General features: G+C 56.6%; 3 protein-coding genes across 10 annotated transcripts; 1 reads left to right on the top strand and 2 right to left on the bottom strand.

Annotated features, from left to right (window-relative positions):
- Positions 1-2,421: 2,421 nt before the first annotated feature.
- Positions 2,422-11,283, bottom strand: ARCN1 (archain 1). Its single transcript, XM_027737724.2, has 11 exons — positions 10,908-11,283; positions 10,578-10,822; positions 9,325-9,588; positions 8,523-8,702; positions 8,059-8,264; positions 7,490-7,651; positions 6,722-6,887; positions 5,334-5,481; positions 4,918-5,026; positions 4,574-4,778; positions 2,422-4,017 (listed from the first exon to the last, which is right to left on the bottom strand). The coding sequence occupies exons 2-11, from the start codon at positions 10,578-10,580 to the stop codon at positions 3,928-3,930; spliced, it is 1,533 nt and encodes a 510-aa protein (XP_027593525.1). The 5' UTR covers positions 10,581-10,822; positions 10,908-11,283; the 3' UTR covers positions 2,422-3,927.
- On the top strand, positions 10,766-14,586 carry IFT46 (intraflagellar transport 46). Of its 5 annotated transcripts, none has more exons than XR_003543814.2 (12): positions 10,766-10,822; positions 10,908-11,081; positions 11,158-11,285; positions 11,799-11,873; positions 11,972-12,065; positions 12,373-12,501; positions 12,902-13,023; positions 13,107-13,173; positions 13,421-13,481; positions 13,717-13,802; positions 14,145-14,294; positions 14,416-14,586. XR_003543814.2 is itself a non-coding variant. In XM_039385812.1 (12 exons), exons 1-12 carry the CDS (start codon positions 10,781-10,783, stop codon positions 14,437-14,439), a joined length of 1,080 nt encoding a protein of 359 aa, XP_039241746.1. In that variant the 5' UTR covers positions 10,766-10,780; the 3' UTR covers positions 14,440-14,586. The 5 variants fall into 5 exon arrangements, 4 of the variants coding, with proteins under 4 accessions (XP_039241746.1, XP_039241745.1, XP_039241744.1 ...); XM_039385812.1 differs by having other exon boundaries at positions 12,905-13,023; positions 14,145-14,225; XM_039385811.1 differs by having other exon boundaries at positions 14,145-14,222.
- TMEM25 (transmembrane protein 25) lies at positions 11,283-16,944 on the bottom strand. Of its 4 annotated transcripts, none has more exons than XR_005565194.1 (7): positions 16,758-16,944; positions 16,390-16,674; positions 15,864-16,154; positions 15,505-15,789; positions 15,303-15,403; positions 15,109-15,217; positions 11,283-14,534 (listed from the first exon to the last, which is right to left on the bottom strand). XR_005565194.1 is itself a non-coding variant. In XM_039385808.1 (6 exons), the coding sequence occupies exons 1-6, from the start codon at positions 16,834-16,836 to the stop codon at positions 15,167-15,169; spliced, it is 1,092 nt and encodes a 363-aa protein (XP_039241742.1). In that variant the 5' UTR covers positions 16,837-16,944; the 3' UTR covers positions 14,718-15,166. The 4 variants fall into 4 exon arrangements, 2 of the variants coding, with proteins under 2 accessions (XP_039241742.1, XP_039241743.1); XR_005565193.1 differs by lacking the exon at positions 11,283-14,534 and adding an exon at positions 14,718-14,941; XM_039385808.1 differs by lacking the exon at positions 11,283-14,534 and having other exon boundaries at positions 14,718-15,217.
- Positions 16,945-17,076: the final 132 nt, after the last annotated feature.

Genomic DNA, 17,076 nt, shown 5'->3' with positions numbered 1-17,076 from the left:
AGGGGGTGCTCAGGGGTCCACTCCTCCCGACCTGCTGCTGACTCCCCAGACCCAACCTGGGCACAGCACGCTCTGCCTCGCTCCCCATCAGCATGGCCAGGTGCCAGCAGCAGGCAGGCAGACCCCAGAGCGGCACCGTGTGCTGCTGGCCAGGACACACTCTTGAGGGAGCACAGCCTGGCAGACCCTGCCGTGCGGTGTCAGCCATGCCTGGGACGCAACATGGAAGAGGCAGGCACATGGCACCCCTTGCCGTGGCCTCTCCTCCCCACTCGTGGCCGGGTGAGCCACAGGAGGCGCTGGAGTGGCCGAGCTAACGGGTGCACACGGCAGAGCATCGCAGCCTCCGGCCAACTTGGCTGCCTGCTCGCTCCCCATCTGCTAACGCACTTAGGGCGCGCTCACCCCTTCCCACACCCTCTGCCCCGGTAAACAACCAGCCCTTCCGGCGGCAGCTGGGAAGGGGGAGCCCGTCTCCAGCACAAAGCCAGAGGGCAGCGAGGAGCCTGCTCCTGGCCGCTACCTCCAGGTCTGGGGCTGACCCACAGCGAGCAGGGGAGACTCAGCCGGCCCCATCCCACCCAGGGAAGGGGCGGTGGGGGCTCCATTGCGGTTGCTAGGACAACGCCACGGTCCTGGCAATAACACCACCGTAAATCAGCCGCCAGACAGCTCCAGCGGGAGCCGAGGAATCCCGGCCACACCCGCTGATTTCATCGCTCCCGGGAAGTGCTCCCGCACCACTGCAGCACAGCTGTGCTCCTGCCGAGGCCCTGCCAGCATCACACCTCGGGCTCTCCACAGACTGGGGGTTGCCCACCATGTACTCAGGTCAAGGAGGGCGTATGGCCTTGCTTTCCTGCACCCAACGCTCCCCCAGGTGAGCCAGCTCCAAAGGCTTCTGACACCATACGCAGTCCCAACCACTGCTGCAGCTCAAGCACCGACCCCAGCATCAGCGTGTGCCTCCAGACACTGCAACACAAACAGGGAAACCTCCACCATGAGCTCCAGACCCCTCAAGGCTGCACAGTGGAAAGCTGCTCCTCAGAACACTCTTCTGTTCAATGATGACTTCTCAACTGCAGGCCAGAGACTCAGCTCAGCGAGGAGCCTCTGTGACTCCCACTAATGACATCTCACAGACGATAGCACAGGATAGGTTGGGTGGGTCTTGAATCCAGCCCTTGGCATGAACTCATCACCCAGCCCTGTGTTTGCTGGGAGAGGGCAGGGTGAACCTCCCCTCTCCAAAACAGGCATTGAGCACTCTCTGGTGTCTGGCTGACAGCAAAGACCCCTTGCTGTGCAATCCTGTGGCTCCATCCCCCTGCATGGCACCCTGCCCTGCTGCCCCCCATATACCAACACATAGCACCACAGAGCAAAACCCAAACATACAAGGAGTTACCAAAAAAGCACCCGACAGTGCTGCCTCACGTCTGAGCTGCCTGTGGTGCCTGGCCAGGGAACCTGCCCCCCTGCAGCCCACGCCTGGTGCCCAGAGAGGGCTGGCAGCTTGCAGGGCAGCTGGAGGAATGGGGGAGAGGGCGGCCCTTCGGCACAGCAGCTGGACCTTCTGGGGCTGCCAAATTCCTCTGGCTTTCTGACAGCGGCTGAAGGGGCTGTGGCAGGAACGTGGCAGGAAGCTGGAGTAAACAAAGTCCAGCCATGGAGCAGGGTCCGGCCAGGCCAGCACCGTTCCCAGGCTCCCCAAGAGGATTCAGGGACAGCAGAGAGGTGGCCTCAGGCCAAGCACCATCTCCCCCTCCAACTGCCCTCCAGCTGCAGCAGGAATTGAATGGGTGAGGCTTGTCCAGCCTCCCACAGAGACCATACTGCTCTGGGGGCTCCCACACCACCAAACTCACCACTGATGCGGACCACCAGACCCAGACCCAGCTCCCAGTCCACCCACACCCCCCTAAAGTATTGTGCACTGACCAGTTGTATGGCTGACGGGGTCTTTCCTACTTTACTGCCTGCAGCTCCTTCCTTGCTCCCCTCCCAGAGTGCCCCGGGGGGCAGGGATCCCAAACACGTTCCACACCTGGCCCTGACAGGAGCCAAGGCAGCTAAGCCCCTTCCCCTCGCCCCGCCACATCACAAAGCTGCCCCCAAAGCACTGAGAAGGTCTCTGCAGGGCAGGACACGCTGAAAACAGCCTCACAGGCTCCCCAAGGCAGGGGCCGCCTGGGCCACGAGTAGGGGAGGGTCCCACCCCATCCCGGCAGCCGCTCACCTTCACTCCCCTGGACAGGCAGCCTCTCTCCCGGGCTCTTCCACCGCCGCCGCTCCGCTGTCCGCCACCGCCTGCCACGGCCGTGTCCCCGCCCCGCCCGGTGCCGGCCCCGTCCCGCCCCCGCGGGGCCTGGGCTGAGCGGCCCCAGCTCCGGAAGGACCTCACGACCCCCAGCCAGCTCCTTTGACAGTACTTTATTTGATTAGACTCAGTATTCTCTGTGTACACTGGAATGTGCTCTATTCCCTAGGCCAGGATCATATGGGGTTACAAAAAGGGGAGATCTCAGCTCGGTTTAAATATCACCCTCCAACGAATGTAAGAAAAAAAAAGCTCCTTGGATGCTTGAACTAGCCTCGACTCCATTTTAAAAATCATACAGACAAGCAGCTCTGGAACAGGACCAGGTTACTGGGATTCATTGCCTACTTTGCTAGGGAGGAGGGTTTACCCTCCCAGGACAGGACCAGGGTTGATTTCTCTCTCAGGTGCTGCCAGCAGAGGAGAGACCACGGACTTCTTTGGCAGAGGACCCCAGGGGCCCATGACAGGCTGGCTGTCTCTCACAGAGCACAGTACATGCACTTCTAGGGCCTTTGCCTTCCACACTCAGGCCCTCCGGCCAGAGGTGAGGTGTGCCCGGGGGCAGGTGACACTTGTGACAGGCCCCAGCCACACAGGTGAGATGAGTTGCGAGGGGAGCACAGGTCTGTGAGATGAGGCAAATAATGCTGGTGAGGCAGTGGGGAGAGGAACAGCTCAGATCAGCCCCCATGTTTCCTGGAAAACAGCGTTTCCTTCTCCCCCCCTGCCAGCGCTGAACAAACACTGGTTTGGGACATGTTCTGACCAGCAGGCAGTTACCCGGGTTCAGCTCCTTTCACCCAGGCAGGAAAAGCCTTCTGCCTCCCCAGATACCAAAAGGGCCTTGCAAAGGACATGCAACTGGTTCTAACCTAACTAAACCTCCTCCAAAGCCTGGCCCTAGAGCAGCTGTGGCAGACAGCGAGGACACAGTCCCTTATAGAAGCTCTCCCCCTGCAGCAGGAGCCAGAGCACCTGGAGCTGAGCCATCGCAGCACAGCAGGGCTCAAGGAACGGCAGTAACCTTGTGGGGCAAAAGGACCAAAGCCCCTGGTCCCTCTTACCCACCCTGTGCCCCTGCTACGATCCCCCCACCTCTGAGGCCAAGGGCAGCTCGCTCAGCTTCCACCAGATGGAAGGGTCCGGAGCAGCAGGTGGCCCCACACACGTTCTCTCAGTGCCTGCTTTCCTCAATGGAAACGAGAGCTGGAGGACGAGGAGAAATCAAAATGTAAGCACCAACAACGGAACAGCATGTGACGCTTTGGGAGGGTAGGGAACGATGTCTGGTCAGCTCTGGGGCTGAGCTCCGGGCGTCGCCAGGGGAGGAGGGAACACATCAAAGTCAGGCTCTCTGCGGAGATCTTGCTTTTCTGCCGGCCGGTAAAAATCTGCCAAAGAAATTTGTGGCCTTTCCCCCCACGAGCACGTCAATTCTCTTCCAAAAATGTCTGTGACCCAGGAACGCTGCAGATGGCAGACGGAGCCACATGTCCTAGCAGAGGGGGCTGCGGCGTTCCCAACATTCAGAATAAACGTCGGTCTCTTTTTTTTGTTTTAATTTAAAAAATTTCTTCCTTTGCACTTCCCCACGTCTAGCATTACAGGATTTCGTACTTGTCCACCAGGAAGGTGGTTTCAGTGGAAAACCTTACAGGGCTGTTCCCGTCTACCTGGGTCACTTTGGTAACCTGTGGAGATAACAGGCAGTGTTAGCTCAGCATCGAACCCCGCTCCCCACCACAGCGATGCTGTGTTTCCCAACGCTGGAATGGTCATGAGGGGAGAACTGACCCGGCACCTTTGAACCACAACTCAGCCCTGAAACAAAGATCTTTGTTCCCAGGAAACCTGAAAGAGTGGAGTGATCTTCTGTGGTAACTGTGTCTCCACTGAGGAGTGAAACGGCAGCTGCTGGCTACACTTCAGTGGGGGCAGACAGTCATATGCCGAGCAGTGTTTTGGCTCCAAGGCCGATGGATTCTCTAATGAAGTCTGAGGGCAATTAGTGATTCCTCAGAGGCATGAAGGCACAACTGAAACTGCAGGCAAGCTCTGGGAGGTGTCAGCTGCCAGTGCTGTCTGCTGGCACTCCCAAATCCACTTATCTCAGTAGCAAGTAAATGTCAACCCCTCAGCCATGGCCAGTGGGACAGCAATGCCCTGCTGCAGCATGGCCAGTGTCGGTCAGACAGGGACTGAGGCAAGAATGACATCACACCTGTGGAGCATCGGCAGTGACCATACCTGTATGTTGCAATAGTTCTTTTTGGAAACGAAGGCGACTTGCACCGGGAAGAAGTCGTTTGGCTGCCCTGCTATGCTGAACTCCAGGCTGCCACTCTTGTTTTTGGCATCTATCACTGGCAGGCACCACTCGAGGAGGTTTCTCCGGCTGTCGTGGCGATACTCGCCATCAATCTCCCCAATCACTGGGGTGCCGACACCAGACCTAGAGCAGGCAACGAGAAGTGAAAATAACTTCCCTGCATGGAGCTAAGAAAGTGCCTGTCAGCTTGACCAGACCCACAAACCAGGGAGGAGAAGGAGGTGGACTTGTTAGTGCTGCTCAGACAAGGAATGTTACTTACGGCAAGGGGATGGTGATGATCACATCGTTCAGCTCTAGGCTCTCCTCTTGCAACTCATATTCAATGTTGACATCACAACTGTTCCCGCTCTCTGAGGGCCAGCAGTTAACTGTGGGCACAGAGACAGTGTGTGAACCACACAGGCCTTCCACATGAAGTAGGCTTTCACTTCGAAATGCCCAGCCAAGTCATCCCCTAGAAATTCTGACTTTAAGAAAAGCTCTGTTTTCTTTGAGAGCATTACAAAAAATGCACACTGCTGAGGGCAGGCACTATCCACTGGATACATACAGGATCTCCAACGTCTCACACTGTGCCATGCTCCAGGCAGCCCAGCTGCTGCAAGGTGGATACAAACAAGCAGCCCACAGACAAACATCGGCCTCTTCCACCCGAGCTCCCAGACTCGCACTCACTCGTCAATGGAATGAAAGACTCTTCTGTGGTCTGCAACCTCCACTTCAGCACACCCACGTCGCTGTTAATAGGGAATGACTTCTCTGGGTTCTTCAAACCAATCTGTGACTCTGTAGTGAAGAGCTTTTTGTCCACATTTGGGTGAGTCTGAAAGAAGAACACATGTCCAGGCTGTAGGTAGGCCCAAGGACAGAACTGTAGGTAATGCAGGTTCTACCAGGACAGGCCTACACAGAGTGTTTTTCTTGACAAAACACACATCAGGCTTGCTCCTGGCTCAGAAGTCCATCTGGAGCACACCTGCTTATCAACTTGGGATTCCTTCCAGGAAATGCTGATCTGACAAGAAGGATCCACACCACTGCCATTCTTACGTGTCACTGCGCCAGAGACTCTAGCAATACATGCCCTGGACTGGTACTTACAAAACAACTTAACTCCTCAAATCCTAAAGAACATACTGAAGGTCCACAGCACACATTTCTCTTGAAGAAAAATCAACCTAGTGCTGCTGGGAAAAACAGTATGAAACCACACTACTATGACCTCCCTCAGCAACCTTAATGCACGTATGTGTCAGAAGCCAAACTCCATTTAAACACACGCTTCCCAACTGTGAGCACGAGCAGCTTTTTGGAAGCAGAGGCTTTCTGCAAATCACTGTTAAGTTCCACTAGAAAAACAGGAGTCAGCACAGGGTTTGGCCTCATCTTCCACTCAAAGCAGCGCCCAGGGGAGCGCTGTTAGAGACTCGCTCATGGGATGTGCTGGAAGTGGATTTGCAGTCAGTGATGTACGGACAAGCCCCTGACAAGGGATGAGCCAGAGTGTGTCAAAGCAACAACACCTCCAGGGATCAATATGGTCATACAGAAAAAGGGAAGGACAAATCTCCCAAGAACCTTCTGAGCTGCTACTACCGACTGTGATCAAGTGCTCCAGCAATCATCCCAGGTACAGCAGTGACAGGACAAGCGACCCCAGGAAGAAATGGCTCCAGAGAGAATAAATTCATTCCCCATTGGCACAGAAGTTTGTTCACCTACTCCCAGTCCACAGCTGCAACTGACATCACACAAACAGGCACCAAGCAACACACTAGGCTGCTGCAAAGTCCAAGTGAGGTCACCCAGCATGCCAATGTGCACTGCTGGGCAGATAAGGCTCCAACGGCAGGATGGCGAGCACCGAGACCACATTTCTCTAGGGAACTTCAATCCTTTGAGCATGACTGGCCCTGCACTGAGTACTCCCATTTCCAATGCATTTGCTGAGAAAGTTTGGATGAGAATACAGGACAGTAACATGCTCAAATATTTCCAATTTTTTTTTCCCTGGAAAACAACAAAAGCACGTTCAACAGCATAGGACTCCAGATAGGCTTTACCTGCAGCTGCACTCCCCTCTTGTCTTCGTTTTCTACATGCAGGCGAATCCGTGCAAACTTTTCATCGGAGATGTGCAGCATGATCATGCCATGCAGCTCCATGTTCTGCAACCCTCCATCGCGGCCGCAAGTCAAGGAGATTTTCTCCTCTATTTTCATGTGCACACTAGACAGATAGAGAAAAAGCTCAAGTGCTACACTCATGTCCCAGGCAGCAAAGAGATCAGTGCTCAGGAAGGACAGGCTGTGCGTACTGAGCAAGAGCTCCTGAACAGAACAGCATGGCCAGCACCATGGGGGCTAATGCTGCTCCGACAGGTGAACTCGGGGGCAGGAGAATCCATGGATACGGGTCTGCAAGGGATGGGACCCCAGTTAAACAGCACTGATGCAGCATCTCAACATGGTGGTCACTCAAATCCCCTCTGTCAGGCCACAGCACTCCAGGCACTAAAAGGTTCTGAACTGCTGCATGTAAAATGAAGCGTGAATGGCTCCATCCTGAGTGGCAATGAGGTAGGGAAACAGGGAAAACAGCAGCTATTTGAAGGCAAAAGGCACAGAAAATTCCCAACCTCAGCTCAGCAATGGATGGACACCCCATTTTAGTTAGGAAGATGCCTAACCAAACTAGCTATTTACTTTCTTGCTGCCATACTTTCCCAGATTTTGCCCACCAACTGTTATAGTTACAAGGTAAGGGAGCACAGGAAAAAGCCTAAAAGGAACAGGAAGGGAGACCACTTCCAAAGCAAGGGCAGCACTCACCTCTCCATGTTAACAGGAGGAGCGAGAACTTTGGCTGCTTCCACAGAGCGCTTGCCTACGGAAGTCATGATATTTTCTCCTTCTGATTTCAGCTTGTCCACAAAGTTGTCCACCTCCTTCCCCTTAGCTCCGAGCTTCAAGGCTTTACTGGGACCTGAAGGTCTAAACAGAGGTCAAGTCAGCTCACTGCAACAGATTCCTCCTTCCTGGTTATCTTTAAGTACTATAACTTGACTATCCCAACACCACACCATTCACTTTGGCACCCTTTATTGGAGACAACACGCACAGCACTATTGTCTTACGTGTCAGGTGCTAAGCTATAATTTAGATCTGGATTCTGTTCTGTGTATTACCAGGAGTTGGGACCTCTTTTTCTCACACAAAATGGGAAGCTCATTGCTCATCCAAGATTCCAGGGAGACTACAAAGGGTGTTACTGTGGTATATGGCACAAATGCTCCTCCATAGTTACACAGATGAGGAACCTATGTTAGAACTTCTCTTTGGGCACATAGTTTGAGCCACCGCTGGCTCCAGAGAACATTTGCCACCTGCTGTCCCCCTACCTGGCTGGTGCTGGTGCCACTTTGGGCTTCTCGGTCTCAATGATGGTCTCTGTGATCATTGCTGCCGTCGTGCCCCCAGACACGGCTGAGCTGCCGAAGCCCCCAAACCCGGGTGCCTTCTTGCCGTGTCTCTCCGCGTCCCTCCTGGCCTGCTGCAGCTCCTTTGCTTTACGACGCATCTCAGCTTTTGCTTCGCGTTCCTGCGTCTGAAAGAAGAGACGGGAGACTGATGGAGCTTTGCAACCTCAACTTCAGCCTGCACAGGAACTAAATGCAGTTGCCCACAAACCCCTTGCCAACAAAAACAAAACAAGATACAGGTTTAGACAGATACAGAATACAAGCTTATAGAAAAGCTAAATAACTGCATGGCCCTACCAAAGTGGAGGAACACCTCTGTATAGCAAAGGCAGCATTTCCCAGACATGGCACCTTGTGCCAAGCTCGCAGGTGTCCGTGCTCACCTCTCGGACTGCCCGGAACACCTTTTCCTCATGCGAGTCCATCTCAGTGAAGGTCCGAATTTGTGCCAGGTTTACGTTCTCGCGGTAGCCCAGGGCGACGATTTCATCAAATGCAAAGATCAGGTCAAAGCAGTGTTCAGAGATCTCATTCTCCTCCAGAGCTCGACAGTATTCAGGGATCTAGTAGGAGAACACATTTTAAAGGAGTACCCACAGAGAGTACTGTGTAAACACTTTCCTTCTACCATCCCAGAGGTCACAGCTGTGCTGACCCTCCCAACCCCAGTGCACTCTTCCGCTGCTGCAGGTACCATTAAGCTGTTGATAAACAAGATGAAGCTTTGCCATTATTAGTTTTTCCACACTAAAATCCTTATAGAACCTCTCAGCTTCCTTGTAACACTAACTCAGAGGAGCCCAACTGCATGCTAGGGTCAGCAGATTTCCTGAAAATAGTTTGATTGTATGAAGACATGAATTTGCTTCTTCAGGATCCCTGCAAAGCAACCTGCACTCGTAAAATCATGTTACTTTTTGAAGTAATATGAGCCTTAGGCTAATTTATGCTAAATTACGATCAGCACTTTGGTCTCATCAACTGAACTACAACTGAGGATTTCTTATGGTAAGTTCAAAACTACCAACAAAACTTCAGAGCTTTCTTCCTAGTCAGGAAGGGAAGCTCTGGAACATCACACTGCCAGGTAGAGGCAGGCAGTGCTCCAGCACCAGCTCAGAAACAGGTGCCCCACAACGGCGCCGTTCCAGGCTACAGCCACATCACCGAGTGACAGATCCTTACCACTCTAGAGAACAGCCGGAGTGTTTCCAGGTCTTCCAGGATGTTGCTGTTCTTGGTCGTGATCAGCACCATGTAGAGCTTCTCCATGGGCTGGTAGACATACCGCACGCTCTCCGTCTCCACGAACGTGTGCTGCTTGCCCGTGTTCATCAGCTTTGGGAACGCCGCCAGCAGCCCCTCGATGCGGGTGCGGGTCATCTCCACGAACTGCCGGGACACGATGGCCTTCCCCGCCTTCGTGCATACGGCGGCTGCCAACAGCACCTGGGCGAGCAGAGCGGGTGAGCCTGGCCCACAAAAAGGATCACTTCCCACCACACCTTACCTGCATGCACTCAGAATATGATTTTATGTCTTTTTCTGTGACCGGGAACTGAATTATGCCAAGAGCAGAGACACCTCTGTTTTTCTCTCTCTCTCCCCATTCCATGTTCTGTCCCTACATTAACCTCAGAGCTCTCCCTGCTTCTGTTACGCAAATGAACCCGTTCCTTATTCCACACATACACAGGTGTAACAACCCGCAGGAGCGTCAGGGGAGGCTCCAGGAGATGGACTTTTCCATCAGGCTGCCCCAGCTTACTACACACAGGAACGCTGTAAAATGTGACATCTCTCCCAGTGCCACACGCACAGCACAGCCAGGTTGATGCAGCCCTGGTTATCACCACAGGCCTCAGGTGCCTCCCGGGCAGCTCGCAAGCGCTATCACTCGCCAGCTGCACTTTGTCTTCCTTCTTCTCTCTATCTGCCCAGACTTCCTCCCGACATTTCCCTCTCACGGATCAGTTTCTTAATTACCTTTGTCAGAATAACGCTGTTCTGCACTTTTAAATCCCCAAACAGACAGAAACCCTCCAACACGGCATCACTGGTCCCTGCCGCAGGCGGAGCCGTGCGCGGGGGGTCTGTGCTGATCCCCACACCGCTGCCACGGGGAAAAGGAGCCGGAACAGCCCCGCGAGAGACAGAGCTCTCAGGGCCACAGCGCAGGGCAGGCGGGCACCGCCCGCCCGGCTACACCTGAGACCCCGAACGTGAAGCAGCCGGCTCAGGAGGCACCGCGGCTCCGAGACAGCAGGGGCGAGCTGCCGCGGCCCCGCCGGCACCGGGCGGCAGCGCCGCGCTCCGTCCCGCCAGGCCGCGGACTCAAGCGTCGGCCTGCGCGCGGGCCCGGCGGGCCCGGGGGCTGCCCCAGAGACTGCCGCGAGCTCCGCACCGCCCGCGGCGGGCGGGCCCGGCCCTTCTCTTACCATGGCGGCGGCGGCGGCGGCGGCGGCGGCGGGAGCGGCGCTCGGTCCGTCCGGTCCCCGGGCGGCCCCGCAAGATGGCGGCGCCGCGCCACGTCCGCACCCGGAAATGTCGTCACGGGGGGGCGGGGCGGTGGCTCCTCCCCGCCGCCAGGGGGCGCGCGCGCCCCAGGGCCGCTCTGGCCAGCCGGAGGGGTAGGGTTGCCATGGCGACGGCAGCGGCGCGGAGGGACACGGGGAGGGCGGAGGTGGGACACGGGGGGACACGGGGGGCGGGGGATGTGGGCCCTGGGCCCTGGGCCGCCCTGCCCCTGACTTTGCCTCTCGGCGTAGCCCCGCCCGGTGGAGAACCAGCTGTACGACGAGAGCCTGGAGCTGCCCGAGGCCGAGCCCGGGGCCCGCTCGCCACGGGCGGGGGGCGCGGGCCGCCCGCGGGGCTCCCGCCGGCCCACGGTGTCCGGCGGCGCCGCCGAGCGCAGGAGCGGCGAGCGGGGCGGCAGCGGGAAGGTACGAGCGGGGCGGGCGGGGGGACGGCCCGGCGACACCCGGGGACACCCGGTGAGAACGTGGTTCTCTCGCCCAGGAGGAGGCAGTGGCCCACCCCGCCGCCCTCAGCGAGGACGACGACGAGGACGATGAGGACTCGGAGGAGGATTCGTCGGAGAGCGACTCGGAGGATGACTCGGAGGAGCAGGGGGCTGCGCTGGAGGGGTGAGCGGCATTACCGGCTGGACGAGCTGGGGCCGGGGCTGGTGGGGGCCGTACGGGACTCTCTGCTGATCCCCTGATCCCTAATCCCGCGAGGGTGAGCAGGATCATGGGCATCGAGACAGGCAGCTCGTCCCCAGTGCTCCAGGGCGATGGTTCCTCCAGGTGATGAACCAGCCCCAGGTGCGGTGCCCAGGAGAGGCAGGGCTGGAACAACCCAAAGTGTCAGCCAGCCTTGGGAAGGACCATCTCAAACACGTCACTCAGCTCCTGATAATCCTTCTCTTTTTCCAACGTTTTCAGCTCCAAAGCCATTGCTGACCACGTCATTGCTGTCCCAACGTCTTCCTTTGTGCAGAGCACTTAGCCCCTTTCTGACAACTCTTTGTGGAGCTATATGATCACAACTATCCCTCACTCAAGTACTTTTCTTGGCCAGCAGGTCCAAGGCAAAACAGGGCCCAGTAGAACCTGCCACACATTAATCTTTGCCCATGACTCTCTTCCTTTCTTTAGTGACTTCAATCCAGCAGATTTTGACTACCTGCAAGTGTCTTCTGAAATCAAAGACCTGTTTGAATACATCAAGAGGTGAGTGGAAGGGTTTTGGCCTGCTCTTGGCTCTCTTTTGTGTCAATTACTGCAGCACAGTTCCTGGTCACAGATGCTGTGGTGGTGGTTTTTTGCAGGTACACTCCCAAAACAGTAGAGATTGAGCACAAGCTGCAGCCTTTTATTCCAGACTTTATTCCTGCTGTTGGGGATATTGATGCATTCCTAAAGGTACAGTTTCTTCAGGTTCCTGTCCCGGCCCTGCCCCACGGGGCAGTGGCCATGGCAGGGGCCGGTCTGTTGCTGTGCTCTCGCTCTGGGACATAATGGGCAGAGACCTGGAAAGGTAGACCCGGTGGCTCGGTCACCTCTCACACAGCACTTAGGTGACTTGGAGTAAGGGCTGGGTTTTCCCTTCTCCAACACCACGTGCTGTTCGGGCAGCACTGTACTGAGTACACACATCCGAGGGAGCTCATGGAAAGGCTCTGTACAAACCTGCCCTGGACTCCGCAGAGAGGGCTCTGTTCTCCTGCAGGTTCCCCGTCCTGACTGGAAGCCTGACAACCTTGGCCTGCTGGTCCTGGATGAGCCCTCGACCAAGCAGTCAGATCCCACCGTGCTCTCTCTTTGGCTGACAGAGAACTCCAAGCAGCACAACATCACAGTGAGTCAGGGAGAGGGAGGTTGCACTTGCTGCACACTGCTTGGAGTGAAACCATGGCATTTTACTCTTACTTTTGTCTCTGTGACTCCAGTGTTGTGGTACAACTGAGAACTTGACTGTAAAAGTAGCAAAAATGAACCTTTTGCTTTAATCCATAGCTTTAAACTGCAACCAAAATGCAAATTTTGGTACAGACTTTGAGTCTGTTCCCTTCGGGTGATGCTTTATTTCCTTTTTGGTTGTCCATACCTGGTTTTAGTTGGCATTTTGCCTGCAGAAATCCGTTGATAAAGTGCAGCTGGGAAAGAGAGAAGCCCTGGTTCATCAGGAGCAAACACAGGGTCCCCAAAAAGCCTCAAAACACCACGAAACACTTCCAGGTTTATATTTGTGTTTTTAGCAGCAGATAAAAGTGAAGAGTTTGGAGAATGCAGAGAAGAACCCCAAAGCCATTGACAGCTGGATTGAAAGTATCAGTGAACTGCACCGCTGCAAACCTCCTGCCACAGTCCATTACTCCAGGTGATCCCTGACGTCAGCTCACCGCAGTCTGGCAGTGGAAGGTTGTGTGTGACCCTAAAGTTTGTTTTTCTCTTCCCTGGCAGGCCAATGCCTGACATTGAGACCCTGATGCAGGAATGGTCACCGGAATTTGAGGAGCTCTTGGGAAAGGTATGTTGTCTGAGTGATCCGTAATTAGCTCAATGCATGGACTTAGAAACCATCTGCCGTGAAAGCCAGGTGCCTGCTCCATCCCACAGCTCAGCCTGCTCAGATTTGTTCCTCCTCACCACTTCCCCCTTGCCAGAAGTCGGAGCGCAGCCCAATGCTGGAATTCCCAGCTGCTGCCCCAGTGGCCTGCTTGTGCTCCCGGGCTCCTGCAATCCAGGAGCAGAGCTGATGGCCCCGTCTGTTCCAGGTGGGCCTCCCAACCGCGGAGACGAGCTGTGACCTCGCTGAATACATCGACATGATCTGCGGTGAGCTGGGGAGGCTGTGCTGGGGACACAATTTGCTGCTGCCTGGCGCTCTCACTGAAAGCCAGAGGGCTTTAGCTGGAGGCTGCTGCCTCAGTGGGAAATGGCTCTTGTACTGCAGGGGACTGCAGTCTTTGGTGCACAGAAGCCCAAGGGATGGTGGGCAGTGGGGAGCTCAGCTCTTCCTGACAAGGGTGCAAGCCCAGGTGCCCTCACACGCTACTGCTCTTGCCCATAGCCATTCTGGACATCCCCGTGTACAAGAGCCGGATCCAGCCTCTGCATGTCCTCTTCTCCCTCTTCTCGGAGTTCAAGAACTCGCAGGTAGGCAGCTCCAGCCAGGTGCTGCTCACCCAGCTGGCAGCATTGCCCAGGTCCTGTTTGGCTTTCTGGAGCAGTGGGTGTGTGCAAAGGGCTGGTGGGCCCTGGGAACATATTCTCAGCTGCTCCTGTCCCTGGTGCCTCTGCCTGACACAGGGAGCTCGGCTGCGCTGCCAAGCTGGGGCGCTACATTGTTCAACAGGCCAGCACGAGCCAGAGCATGTTTCCTCGGGGCACTGCTGAGCACACAGCTCACACACAGCTGATGTGGCCAGTGTGTTCAGATGCATGTACTCTGAGCAACAGGAGTCGGATATTTGCATGAGCACATTCTTTTCCCTGCAGCACTTCAAGCCCCTGGCTGATGGGCAGAAAGGCAGGAGCCCACCATCCAACCCACCCTCACAAGCGGCAGAGGCAGAGGTGGTGAGCTTTACCTGAAGCTTCACATTAAACCCTCATCTCCTGGATCACTGTCTGCTGCTGGACACTAAGGTGTGCCCAGAGCAGGCTGTGAAATGTCACACAGCACATCAAAAGCCTCCTTGGTCTTGGAGACATTGCTAGGCTGTTCTGTGTTTGGAGAGTAGGACTTGACTCATCGTTTTTGTTGCAGAAGCCGCCTAATGGCTGTTTTTGACTTGTTCCCAAGGAGTTCAGCATTAAACCAGCCTTTCAAAGTGTCAGGCTCCCTGTGCTGTAGGTGCTGCAGAGCAGAGGTTTCTCGAGCACACGCTACAAGGTTGGAGCAAACAGGAATAAATTCCACACTCAGACACAACACTCAGATCTGTCCAGGGTGTTCCTAGTCTGACCTGGGGATCTCGAATCTGTCTGCCCCTTATTACTGAGTCCACTTTTCCTGTTCTTAAGCCCTTTATCTCCTGCCAAGGAAAATAACCTGCGCAGCACCACACAGACGCTCGAGTTTAATTTATTGCTGTTGGAACGACTCTCCCCAGCCCCTGCCCTACTGCCTGCCCACCCATCTGCCACAGCAGCAGGGGCAGGGGCAGAGAGGATCATGCAGCAAGCGAGTCACAAACCTGCTAAAGCAAGGCTGGTGCTTGGCCTTACCCTGGGAGGAATCACAGCACTAGGGCCTGGCTATAAAGAGCTTGATGCGTTTTGATTATAACAGTCTATTGGGAAAGTGAATGGGCTACATAAAAACATGCTTTGGCTGACAGTGCAGCTCCTGAGCCCTGCAGCACGCAGTGTAGCACAGAGCCAGAGCTGCTCAGCGCCCACCTCCCAGAACAGCCTCCCTGGCACCCTTGGCTGCCCTGCTCCAGAGGCTGGTACGTACCTGGGGCTGGGCACCTGGCTCATGGGCACCGGGACTCACAGCCAGATCTCATCACTGCTTACACTGGGCACTTTGTAGATGCGCCCAGACATTGGGAGCTGAACAAAACCTGTAGGACAAACAGCTCATTGCCTTTTGGGGCAACCACAGAGCTCAGTATCCCACAGCACAACTTTTGGGGGCCACTTGCCCACCTGTACCTCCTCACCGAGCTTGTTGAGGACAAGGTGATTCTCCAGCCCTGGCAGGGCACTATCTTCTCCCCTGGCACCAGCTCCCACATCCTTGGGGGAAGCTGCAGGGCAGAAAAGGAGCAAAAGCCAGGACATCTATCCCTCACCAAGGCAGCACCTGTGGCCCTATGTGTCTTGCTGCGCTGGTACATTGGGGTTTTACCTCCATCCTCCTGTGCGAGGTCACTGAGGTGCAGGTCAGGCGGCAGGGACCGGGTCTGGCGGGGCAGGCGTGTGCCCTGGGGCTGTGGGTGCTCGGAGCCACTGCAACGGGAGCACTGGCTGGGCGGGCTGCTCCCTTCTGCTCGCCCTGGGCCTGGCACTGGCTTGGGTGAGCGGCACGCCAGGCAGGCAGCACAGGAGCCCAGGCTGAGCAGGGTGGCCAGGGCCAGTGCTGCTCCGACGGCAACACCCAGGAGGGGCAGCTCCACGTGGGCATCCAGCAGACCTGCACAGGCAGTGCAGCCCCCTCAGCACCCCTCCACACAGCTGCTGTGCTGTGCCCACCCCCCCAACAGCTACCTGTGGGTAGGAGTGAGGTGGTGGTGATGCCCACGCTGTTGGCAGCACTGACGGAGAAGTTCCCAGCCACGCTGCTGAGATGGATGTGGAGCGAGTGGTTGGCCAGCCCTGGGTAGTGCGTGGCACCCAGGAGGAGGAACTCGGAGGCATTGGCCATCACATGCCCATCCTGGTCCACCCAGGTGATGCTGGCAGGTGGGTTGGCTTGCACCAGCACAAAGAGCACCAGGAGGAGGCCAGAACCCTCGACCTCCTGGTAGTGGGCACCTGCCCTCAGGATCTCTGGCTTATCTGGGTAAAAAACAGAAACAGTGAGATGGGCAGGAGGGATGGGGGCAACACAGAGTAGGATTTGTCTCGCTAGGGTCCAGGAGCACTTTCTGCCTCATCTGCATGGGACTGACAAGCTGCTGCTCTGCTATGGCTGTGATGGGCACAGGTTATGGTGTCCAGCCTCTACCAGGCTGGAGCCCCACACACCCTCCCCATATCCCAGTCTGAAGCAGGCCAGTGCTGTGGACCTTACACTGCACGTTGAGGAGGACAGAGGCATTGTAGGTCTCCCCTGAGGCTGGGTCGGTCAGGGAGCAGTTGAGTTGGTGGTCAGAGCGCCGGGCAGTGAGGGTGAGGGTGCTGGCAGTGCCTGCAGCTGAGAGGTTGGCTTCCTGCCTCTGGCCGTTGAGGTACCAGGCCAGTGTGGCACCGGGCACTGGCTGGGGGACCCGGCAGGTGAAGGCACGGCTCTCCCCCTCCTGCAGCGTACACACTGTCCACGGCTGCCCGTCGATGGTGGGGCCCAGTTCCCCCAGCCCTGCCGGAGAGCCCGCGGCACGTCAGAGCTGCAGCGGGGGTCCTGCTGCCGGAGCTGTGCAACGGACCCCACCACAGCCTCACCTGCTGAGGAGAGCGCCGGGAGGCCGAGCAGCAGGAGGGGGACAAGGGCAGACCCCGGCCAGCCCTTTGGACACCCCATGGCATATCAGCCGTGCTCAGCGCTAGGAGAGAGGCAGCTGGAGCAGGGATATGCGGCCGTCCCCGCGTGTTCCAGCACACAGCAGGGCCGGAGGTTGTGGCCCGGCTGCACCTTACCTGCGGCATCGCTGCTGCTGTGTCCAGCCCGGTCTGCAGTGCGGCTCTGCGCCTGGGCCCCGGCACGCAGGGCCGTGCATGCGGCGCGGGGGCGGGCCCGGCGCAGCTGCGAGAATCCAATCCA

This window comes from Pipra filicauda, unplaced genomic scaffold (assembly GCF_003945595.2).
Source record: "Pipra filicauda isolate LSUMZ 115617 unplaced genomic scaffold, ASM394559v2 scaffold437_size563383_pilon, whole genome shotgun sequence".
In the NCBI taxonomy this organism is placed as follows: Eukaryota; Metazoa; Chordata; class Aves; order Passeriformes; family Pipridae; genus Pipra; species Pipra filicauda.
Note: the sequence above shows the minus strand (reverse complement) of the source record. Positions and strands in the feature narration are given on the sequence as shown.

What these genes read in the sequence shown, in the direction of transcription:
- ARCN1 (XM_027737724.2), bottom strand. An exon ending in AGAGGGGAGTGCAGCTGCAG is followed by an intron (nt 5,482 to 6,721) that starts GTAAAGCCTATC and finishes TTCTTCTTTCAG; the next exon opens with ACTCACCCAAATGTGGACAA. An exon ending in GTCTTTCATTCCATTGACGA is followed by an intron (nt 5,027 to 5,333) that starts GTGAGTGCGAGT and finishes CTGTGCCCACAG; the next exon opens with TTAACTGCTGGCCCTCAGAG.
- IFT46 (XM_039385810.1), top strand. Translation starts at nt 10,781, where the DNA reads ATGGCGACGGCAGCGGCGCGGAGGGACACGGGGAGGGCGGAG. An exon ending in ATATTGATGCATTCCTAAAG is followed by an intron (nt 12,066 to 12,372) that starts GTACAGTTTCTT and finishes GTTCTCCTGCAG; the next exon opens with GTTCCCCGTCCTGACTGGAA. An exon ending in GCCACAGTCCATTACTCCAG is followed by an intron (nt 13,024 to 13,106) that starts GTGATCCCTGAC and finishes CTTCCCTGGCAG; the next exon opens with GCCAATGCCTGACATTGAGA.
- TMEM25 (XM_039385809.1), bottom strand. Translation starts at nt 16,836, where the DNA reads ATGGGGTGTCCAAAGGGCTGGCCGGGGTCTGCCCTTGTCCCCCTCCTG. An exon ending in CCTCGCACAGGAGGATGGAG is followed by an intron (nt 15,404 to 15,504) that starts GTAAAACCCCAA and finishes TCTGCCCTGCAG; the next exon opens with CTTCCCCCAAGGATGTGGGA. An exon ending in CCTTGTCCTCAACAAGCTCG is followed by an intron (nt 15,218 to 15,316) that starts GTGAGGAGGTAC and finishes TTTGTCCTACAG; the next exon opens with GTTTTGTTCAGCTCCCAATG.